At 41.0% G+C, this 10,594-nt stretch overlaps 1 protein-coding gene across 5 annotated transcripts in view; it reads right to left on the bottom strand.

Annotated features, from left to right (window-relative positions):
- Window positions 1-1,244: 1,244 nt before the first annotated feature.
- The window catches only part of POU6F2 (POU class 6 homeobox 2), a 296,977-nt gene continuing 287,627 nt past the window's right edge, over window positions 1,245-10,594 (bottom strand). For 2 of the 5 annotated variants that reach the window (XM_066627999.1, XM_066628002.1), the window contains one exon: window positions 8,376-9,465. In XM_066627999.1, the coding sequence (XP_066484096.1) occupies window positions 8,961-9,465 (505 nt within the window). In that variant the 3' untranslated portion in view covers window positions 8,376-8,960. Of the gene's footprint in view, window positions 2,562-8,375; window positions 9,466-10,594 lie in introns of those variants that run through there. The other 3 variants (XM_066628003.1, XR_010794525.1, XM_066628001.1) reach the window with 3 other exon arrangements.

Below are 10,594 nucleotides of genomic sequence, written 5' to 3'. Positions count from 1 at the left end.
ATGTGTTGTCTGAAGTAACACATTCACTAGCAAAGATAGCAAAGCCTACACTGCAGGCCATGATCTGCTGCTTGCCTATTTCCTGAGTTTTTACATAATCTAATATGTCCTCAAAAAGGTACTAGAATTTGCTTATTGCTTTGGATTATTTTCTCCTGGTCTCTCTTCTTGAGCTGTTGTCTTACCTTTCCTAGTTCATTTCTTAATTTGCATTATTTTTATACAGCCTTTGTAGGAAAACAAGCAAACAGCCATTAACAAGTAAAATAACTTAAAATGCAGAACACAATCAAAACAAAAATTCTAACAGCAGTGGAAGACACAATGGCAACTGTATAAGGGATGCAGAAGCCCTTACTGGGCAACAAGATGTTTGGCTTCTTTTTGCAAATAGTGAGCGAGGCAGTGGTTTGGATCTCCTTCAAGAGGAACTGTTTTCTGTTTTGAATAGAGAATTTCTGTTCTTGCACCCAGGAGTGCATGCAGCAGCAGACCTCCCCAGCCCCGCACCTGGGGCAAAGGTCTGCAATGGTGCCTCCCTGTGGGCTATCACCACCTCCCCAAGCAAAAATGCAATTCTATGACAATAAATACTTTAAAGCTGCTCTACTACACTGGTTGATATTCTCTAAGTGACATATAACCATGGACAGATGGATGAAAGTCCTGTATGCACACATGTATAAGTCTAAAATGTAGGTCTTAGAATTGACCCTGAACACCTGGGTCGACTTATCCATGGTTCAATGGCCTTTGAGCAGGATTGATTGAGCTGAGCAAAGAAAGGAGAAAGTCCCCTTTTGGGGACTATATCTCTAGACTGGAGAGCAGCTATTGCAGGTTTGGATAGAGTTTGGATAGAGTGATTCAGGCTGGTGATAGAGTTGATTTTCCCCACATAATCTGTCCCACTATAACCCCTAATCAAACAACTTTGCAGGTTTTTTGAGCTTCAAAAACCTGCAAAATCTGCTTGACTAAAGATAATGAGGCAGCAGAAATGAGCATGGATGCTATGGGCAAAAATGGCTTTCATACAATCTTTAGCTCTTTTCAAAACTATTGTCAGTTTCCAGCCTAACTGTGGAAACTAGCTTTCAATTTCTTCCACGCATTTTTAACTGCTTTTGTATTGAATGGATGTACAATTACAGGAGATCTGATCATGTGAATAATTCATGAGACTTAAGACAAGCCTAGGATGGAAGCTTATTTTTCATGTCAAACAATTCTTTATTTTTTTTTTTATGGTACAAATTAAAAGTGACAGATCTGAAGCTGTTAAGAAATACACAAAGTGCAGCTTTACTGACCATACAGATATTGCTCTAGTTTAAGTACAGTTTTGTCAGTTTTTAATTTTTATTTTAATGTTCAGCAACCTGTGCAGATAAATCAGCTTTGGTTTCAAAGTCAAAACAGTAAGGAGCTTGAAATAACCAGTTTGGCATCTTGGTTGCAAGTCCTCCACATCAACTCCTTTTGATTTTTTTTTCTTTTAAAAAAGCAAAAAAAAAAAAAATGAAGAACACAATACAGTCCATTTTGTTCTCTGCCATCTTTCCTGCTGCATGTGCCATGCATGGAAAAGCAGGTCTCTTTTGCAGTGCTTCATAAGTGACCCTGGTGACCATTCTGTAGATTCTGGGAGTCAGTCTCTAAACCCTACTGCTGCCCAACCTCCATTCACTTCAATGGAGTATGCACTGAAAGCCCCATTGAAATGAATGGAGGATATGCAGCAACAGTGTTTATGGACTGCGCCCAGTAGCACATAGGACCAAAATATATATTTATATATATAAAATTAAAATATTAAAAAAATCACTTTCTCAACAATAAATAAACAAATGTGCCCCACATAATCTCAAGTTGGAAACAAGCAAACTACATGACAAAAAGCTCAGTACAAAATGTTACTGAAACAGATTTTTTTTACAGTCAAACATTTACATGGAAATTAGTTCTTTTTTTTTTAATTACTTAATTCAGTGTTGCTCATGAGCTGGGTACAAGTAGAGTGCTGAGGTAAAACACTGATGAACAGTTTCTTTCTGTATTTCTTTTTTTTTTTTTCTTCTTAAAATAGTAACAGTTTAGTATTGCAAGATTGTCAGCAACATTTAGCCATATCTATACAATGTGCATATACCTACATACATTGAGCTTTGGTCCAGCATTGAGAAGACGAGCAAAGGCATTATACATAATTCTTTTTGGTTATAGCTTGAGTACTTTGATACTTTGCCTCTACTTGTTCCTTCTTAGCTCCTTTTTGCTTCCTTTGATCTACTTACTTGTGTGTGTGTCTGTGAGAGAGAGAGAGAGATTATAATGTAAACTGAAAACTTCTGAATGGATTTGGTATCTCTATTTGTTCAATAGGATTTTTTTAAAAATACACCCTAAAGATTTCTGTCACTGTCTCTGTATTAGTCACCAAACTTATGTCTCGGTCACGCTGATCTATGCAGTGGTTTGTGACAGAGAGCTGTTCCAATGAGTTGATGCATCCCATTCTTAGCATTTATTTTCTAGGGCAGCAAATCTTAGGATCAGGCCTTTAGTGAAAAAAGAGAAAAAGACACATCAGGAACAAAGCACGACAACCAGCACAGTTACTCCTGTTGGGGTGTTTGGCAACATTCTTGCCAATGTTCACAGAAGGTGATGGCTGGCAACCTCCAGTCTCGAAAGACTATGGTATAGGCCTACAGCACCTGGTATTCCCAGGCGGTCTCCCATCCAAGTACTAACCAGGCCTGACTCTGCTTAGCTTCTGAGATCAGACAAGATCAGGCATGTGCAAGGACACCAATACTGGCCTACAGAAGGTGAAACTGTCAGATAATTGTGGAGAAAAGGGGTTTTGCCTCCAGGTTCAACAGTTATCTCTCTTTTGTTCACCTGAAAATGCTGAAGGAGGTGTTTGATATCACTGGAGTGTATATGACCAACATTCAAGGACCAGTCATGGAAAGTTTGGGCTTTCAAGGCCCCCCTTCTCCTTGCACCTTCTTATACCCCATGGACAGCTGTTCTTGAGTTTTAGAAGGTCCTCAGGAGAGGCATCCAATGCAACACGTAGGATTGCAGTGGCCAGGGAATGTAGCTAAATCCTTGAACTTGCAGAAACACTTTAGTCACAAGCATGATGCTCACTGGAGCCCTTCCCATGTTTACAGACAGGCATAGTAACTATTGTTTGGTGAGAGGAAAAGAAATTGCTCTTTCCTGCAGCCTTTATGAATTATATTAAATATTGAAATTTATTCAGGCGCTCTTTTATGCCCTCTAGAAGAAAGACTTAAAAAACCATTCGTACAAAACCATACGAAACCATTCGAAACCATCGTAAAACACAAAGCATGATTAGGAAGTTCTGAAAATTGAACATTGTGGCCCGGGAATAATTTCAAGACTATGAGGATGGAAATCACATGTGTTCCATACCGGCAGTTTATTTAATTTCATATGATCACTGTCCTAGCTATACCATTTCAGTGCAAAGTCTAGAAAGAAAATACTTTTGGCCTAACTGCTGCGGTGATAGTTTTAAGAACTTTGGAAACCTGCATAGGGTCTCTGATTAATGCTCCTTTCTGGGGATTTGAAAATTTTTGTTCCATTACAGATTTTATAACAGGTCCTTGGAGGAACTAAAATCTAGGCTTTTAAGTGTTAATGGTCTATATTTTTTGCTTCCAGGGATGAGGTTCTGCCTTTTGCACTGTTTGAGAAGTGAAAAAATTTTCTATGCATGTGGTTGGCATTTGGTACATGTATGTGACAGCATGGTGAAAATCGTTCTGGAGATGTGTGTAGAGTTTTCATAGCTTAAAGGTAGAAGTTCTAGCCATTTCTGACAAGTTTCTTTTTGGTTTGTGGCTGGATTCTTGATCATTGTATGGTTCTAATTGTAACCACAAACAAAAATCGACTTTATCACATCTAGAAGAAAGCAACTGCTAGTGTGCAGGTGATGTGGCAGAAGGTTTAATGACAATAATAATGAATAAATTAACCTGCACTTGATAGGTGAACATACAAAGCTGCTCATACTAAGTCTATTGGTTACTGTAGCTCAGTATCTTTCCTACTTGGAAATCCTAGTGATTGAACCTGGGCCTATCAGCATACAAACCATGTGTTCTTCGTCTACGTCTCTTCCCACAGCTATCTGTTATCTGGGCCAGATCAGGGCAGAAGTACCCAAATCCAGATGCTTCCTGTTATTATCTAAGGAACTGAAGGCTGGAGCTATAGGCTGGGAAAGCTGATGCTAGAACTGCAGCAATCAGGTGATACTGTGCAGTTTAAACTAGACAGAGCAAAGGGCCATGTTAGTCATAGTTCTGGCAGGGCTGGTCAATTCTGCAGAATGCACTATAACAGCAAATAGTGAATGGCTTTGACTGTGAATAAGCACATCCAACTATGAGCCTAAACAGATTATCAGGTGTTTCACTAGGCCAAATCTCAGCCTCAGACCGTAAGATTCCCAGTTGTGCCCTAGAATCCCTAACATTGTATATTATCAAAAGGAATAGAGATCTCTTGACCTCATTCCTACAGTAAGCAGAAATTGGCCATCAGCCAAAAATAAAAAATAAAAAAATTCCCACAGACCTTAAACCTCCTAAGTACTAATCTGCTGAATGCCCAAGTCGAATCACAATTCCTTGACTCTGATCTTTCAGAAGTTTAGAATTAGGGTGCACTCAGTCCTGTTTGCTGTAGTAGTTACATTGGTTTCTGTTCATGGAGTAACTTCCATGCTTTTGTCTCCACAGTATCATTACTCCCTGCATACAGTGTCATTACTACCTGCATTACTCCCTGCATACAAAGAGCATAGGTTCATGGGTTTCATAAGGACTCCAGACAACTGTTTCTATTTTGGAGAACACAAGTGTTCACTCAGCTTCTTGGAACAATTCATTTTCCCCTTTAAGACTGGGTCTCCTGGAGTTTTTAGAGTGAAGCTGAATTAATATGATCACTTTTTTTCAACACAAAGAAAATGTTTGGGGTCACTTTCCTAATGGGGATTCCATGAGAAACGTGGTTTTATGAAGGGGGTCAGCAAGTGTTTGGCCACCATTCATGTTCCTGGTTAAAACACACACATGCGCGCGCGCGCATGCGCGCGCAAGGAATTGGATTGGAAATTTCACTTCAGCAATATCAGATAACTTTAAATTCTCAGGCACAATCCACTGGGAAGTTCTTCTGTGCAAGCTTAATTGAAATCATGGGTGGATTGTGCCCTACTGTTAATCTAAACTGAGTAAAAATGTGAAAATTGATCTAAAGCCTGTGGAAGCCTGCGGAACTCTCTCTCTTGCATTCAGCCTACTTTAGATCAGCAATATAACTAAGGGCACAATCCTAACCCACTTTCCAGCACTGGCATAAGGACAATGCAGCTCCGAGGTAAGGGAACAAACATTCCCTTACCTTGGGGAGGCCTCCATGAGTGCCAACCAACTGCAGGATGGGGCACACGTCCCATTGACACAGCTGTGCCTGTACTGGAAAGTTGGTTAGGATTTGGGTCTAACTTCTTTTACTTTCTGGTGAGAGAGGGTAGAACCTGTGAGAAAGGTAAAACCTTTAAGGCTTTGTGGTTGGTTTAACCCTCAGTCACAGCAAACTACTTCTTCTAACGAAGTTGGAGTTATTTTGGATTTACACCAGAATCAGGTGAAGGATTTACACCAGAATCAGAATCAATATACTATGTACATTGAAATCCCAGTTTCAAATCAGCTTTGAAAAGTCTGGAACAAGATATTATGTAACCTTAAAACAACCAAAATTAGGGCCCTTGATTGTGACTTTAGGATGTTTGGAGAAAAAAAATGAATTTTTGCACTCTGTCCTCTACTGTATGTAAAGTTACCTCCTTTGTATATTTTTAGATTAAATGCCTATAAAGTTTTGGATGACTGCTAAGATGTGTGGGGTGACCCCTATTTCCCAGTCCCCAAATTAGGAAATATTCCTATTCTTCAGATTAGCCAGTTATAACAGTAGACATCCACAGCAGCCTTTTGCATGCATCAGTGGCGTCGCTAGGGAGTGCGGGGGGTGCGGGCTGCACCGGGTGACGTGCCCGGGGGGGTGATGCACTAAAATCACGCCTTTATGAGCTACCGTGTCCTGCCATACACCGTTGGATGCAGAATTTCTGGCAGAACACAATGCAAAAACCCCCCTTGAGATATCTCCTTACCTTCAAAAGTTATGGCCAAAACATCGGAAGGAAAAATGCATGGAGCCCTATGGAATGTGAAAGTGAGCCGTATCGTGCGTTTACTCGCGAGTAGACAAACATGCCTTAGTGCATAGGAAAGGACAGGCTGAGAGGAATCTAATGACACCTGAATGGTCCCAATCCAGTAAATGCAGCCCCCCAAAAACACCCGAGAAGGAGGTTCCCCCTCCCAGCTGCGAGTGTGTTCAGCTCTATGGGAAGGAAAAGGAAGCCACGTGGCTGCATTTACTTGCGAGTAGGCAACCTTGCCCTGCTCTGTCGAAAAGGCTGAGAGGACTCCAATGTTAGAATGGTCCTGATCCAATGAATGCAGCCTCCAAAAACACCGGAGGAGGAGGTCCCTCCCCCCCTGCTGTGAGTATATGGAGCCCTTTGGGAAGCGAAGCAGCCTCACATAGCATTTACTCGTGAGTAGGCAGACATGCCTTGGCTGGTGGTCAGGCCAGGCAAAGGGGAATGTGAGGACACCAGAATGGTCCCAATCCGATGGGACTGGAGCACAACAAAAGCCCCAGAAGGCAGCCTCCCCCCCACTAGAAAAGACCAACAAAGAGGCTTGAACTGATAACGGGAATGTTTTCTATTTTGCACTTGCAGTTTCCCTCACAGCCCAATCCTACCCACACTTTCCTGGGAGTAAGCCCAACTGACTCTAATGGGACTTACTTCTGAGTAGACATGCATAGAATTGGGCTCTGAGGCTGGACTCCTATCCCCACTTTCCTGGGAGTAAGCCCCATTGACTCTAATGGGACTTACTTCTGAGTAGACAGGCATAGGATTGGGCTCTCAGACTTGTAAAGCCAGGTGGATCTTTGTATTGATGTGCTTGAAATAGAAGGACTTTTAGCTGGGCACTGGGAGGGCTGAAGATTTCACTGATTCTTTTGGGGGGAGTTATTGCAGGCAGACTACAGAGAAAACTCACTTGGTGGAACTGGACTGGCTCCTGATTATTTAATTATTTCTTTTATTTTAATTTGCTTGATGTTGTCACTTCTGGCCATGACATCACTTCCAGTGGGTACTGGACAGATTGTCATTCTAAAAAGTGGGACCAGGTGCTAAAAGTATGAGAACTGCTGCAATAAGGTGTTAGTAAGTTGACACGGGTGTGTGTGTGTGTGTGTGTGACCGACCCTACAGGTTTTCAAAATCACTAAAATCAGAGTCTGGAGGTTATATATCAATCAATGAGTAATTTCATGCAGAATGCAATGAAACAAACCACATTGAAATATCTGTGTTCTATTAAAAGGTACTGCCAAAAAACCAGTGGGGGGTGGGGTGATGGTACATCACCATGCCCACCATCTGGGGTGTTGCCCAACCCACTGCATGGGGTGACGCGCAGGCCTCCTGCACCGGGTGACGCGAATCCTAGTGACGCCACTGGCGTGCATGCATGTTCCTGACAGTAGCAACTGATGGGAAGAGGAAAATAAATTGGAAAAGGTTAAAAGTGTCAATAGGGAAACAAAACATAGCAATGCAGTAATTGAAAGACATCCTTGTTACTTCCATCCATTTGCCATTAGCTTGTTTTCCTTTAGAATCCCATGAAATTTCTTTGGCTATCAGACTTTGGAGAGAAATTGCTTCCATAAACCATAAACACTGATGCAGTATATTGGACCAAGTGTGCAGTTTATACTTATATTACAAAAGTAGCTTTGGTAACCTCTCCCAGTTCATGGCCAAAGGGCAGAAACAGTGGAAAGTTGTTTACCGTAAGCAAGACTTTAAGTTACTTAATATGTCCTTATGATGTGATTATTATCCTGTGTATCAAAAACAAACACACAAAATGTCCACTTTTAAAGATATTTAAACAGGATGGAGAATGCAGACAAATAAAGGGGAGAACCAAACCGAAACAAAATTGTGGACAAATGAATTCATTAGTTCAAAATGTAAGTCAAACTCTCAATCCCACAGTCTAGAGCAACAGTCATTTTGGCACACAAACATTTGGAGATCGCAAAACTGTGTATGACAAATGAAACGGTTAAGCATTGGAGCTCAAACCAGGTGTAGGTACCCATGTGGTGGGTGCACACATGTGTATATGTGTGTAAGAGAGAGAGAGAGAGGATGCAGGGGAAAAAAAGAGTCTTGTATTTCTTTTTTCCTCTTTTCAAAGTACAAATGTAAAAATTCATAACGCAACGTAGCACTCGTAAAAGAGTAGACTAACAATCTAGTTTGCAATGCCACGTTTCTGACTTTGGTTAATAGTTTCTGTAGTGAAGAAGCACTTGATACCTGAAAGGCTACAATCACTCCTCCAGGTGGCAGGCTTGTACTCTTTTTTTTTTTTTTAAACAGTTAAAAGGTTTTTCGTTGTTGGGTTCTTTTTCCATAAAACATGTTCACATTTTCATAATATACAGAAAAAAAAGTAAGCAGTTATTTGGTTTACCTTTTAAGTCCATTAAAAAACTGGCTTATTTTGGAACTAGCTCTACGACACACACACACACAATAAGTGCTGTGTATTTTTTTTGTTCGTTTTTTTCTGTTTGTTTTTATCTAGGAAAACTCACAGACATTTATAAATTGTTCTGTCCATCTTGTCGTTTTCTCAGTCTTTTACTTACAAGGGTGGGAAAAGAGCATCTTTACAGAGTTCAGTGGTTCAAAATGTGTCTTTGTTTGTTCTTTCTTTGAATCTATCCATTTAAGAGTTTTCTTCCAGAGAGTCTGTTAAGGGCTCCATCGGGACTGCCGTTGTAGGCTCGTGCTGTTTTAGGCGTTTAATTGTGTTCTTCAGTGCTTGCCTCTTATTGCAGAACCAGACTCTAACTACTTCCCGGTCATAGTTCAGCTTCTCTGCAATTTCTGTCATTTCCTGCCCGGAAGGATGTGTGTTCTTCTCAAAGTGGGCATTCAAGATCTCAAGAGCCTGCGGCGTGAATGAGGTGCGCCTCTTGCGCTTTTTGGATGGTTCGCTTCCAATAAAATCAGTAAGGTTCTGCATACCTGCTCGATGGCGGGCCTCAGCCTCAGCCATCCACCGTTCAAGCACCGGCTTGATCTTCTGGGCACTTTTAGGGGTGATGTCCAGCTTTTCAAACCTGGCAGGATACAAAAGGCCAGGGTTCAGTTTGGCTGTCAGACTGCTAGCTATAGTGTTCTCTTGGGCTTCCTGTGGTAGGAAAAAGTGGCTTCTCAGGATGGTGTGTCTGAGGGGAAAATTGAGAAAGAAGAGTCTTACACTGATGCTCTGCCAGGGTGGGACTTCCTGCCTGCCTGCCTAATTGACTGGCAGAGGTTATTTACAATGGATTATGAAAACCGTTTGGTCTATAGATATCATTTTATATATAAGCAAACAAAAAACAACCACAGCGATAAAATACCACCAGAGTGCTACTGAATACAACTCATTACTCTGATTCAGAGATCTGTGTTCATTGTATGAGTCTCCCCATTGGTTTCAATGGAGGGTACTGATCACATGCAGCATAGAATATGCATGTACATTAATATCCTCAATTGAAATGAAAGGAGCTCCAGGCAGGGAGCCCTGCACATGCTTTGGTGATCCAGTTCCTGGAAGAGACTGCTGTTTAAAGTTACAGTTTTCAGAGTTTACAGTTTTTTTCCTCCCCCCAAAACTTATCTACAATGATAGCACAGGAAATGACATCAGTGGTTATTTTGTTTTGTTGTCACTTTACAGGCGGCTTGTTCTCTTTCCATAGCACATTGCCCAAATGCTGTTGTTTTAATTTCACAAAGTGGCTGTTAGCCTCTGAATTTCAGGTTTCATTTTTCTTTTCATTTGTAAGCAATTTTCACTGTATGCAAGTTAACACTCTGTCCCTTCTCTGGGCAGAAAAAAAAAATGCGCCAAGCTGCTGCAGTCTTCAGTTCAAACAGCTGGACACATGGTAATTACCTTGAATGTCTCCACAAGTAGTTGTGCTAAGAGAAACTCGTGCCTTCCCGATGAAACCCAGCATAATAGTGCACAAATACACTGTGGCACCAAGCTGGGTTTATTGTGGGATGTCTGCACACTGTGCCGAATGATACCATTTCCTGTAAATGAGGTCCTCTATGTATCATTTTGCCATCAAAAGTCCTTTGCCAGACCAAATTTTACAAATACTGTGCACTATCTGGAAAGAACATTTTTATACTGAGGACTTTATTCCCTTTGAAACCGAGCCCATGCTAAGTCATCCATTAGCCATGGACTTAAAAATTTACAGTTTTGTAGCTTCATACATGATATTTGTTCAGCAAGCTTCTGCCCAATTTATATTCATTATATTTTTGAAAAATGAAATGATATTAAAAACCGTT

Source organism: Tiliqua scincoides, chromosome 5, assembly GCF_035046505.1.
Source record: "Tiliqua scincoides isolate rTilSci1 chromosome 5, rTilSci1.hap2, whole genome shotgun sequence".
NCBI lineage: Eukaryota > Metazoa > Chordata > Lepidosauria > Squamata > Scincidae > Tiliqua > Tiliqua scincoides.
Note: the sequence above shows the minus strand (reverse complement) of the source record. Positions and strands in the feature narration are given on the sequence as shown.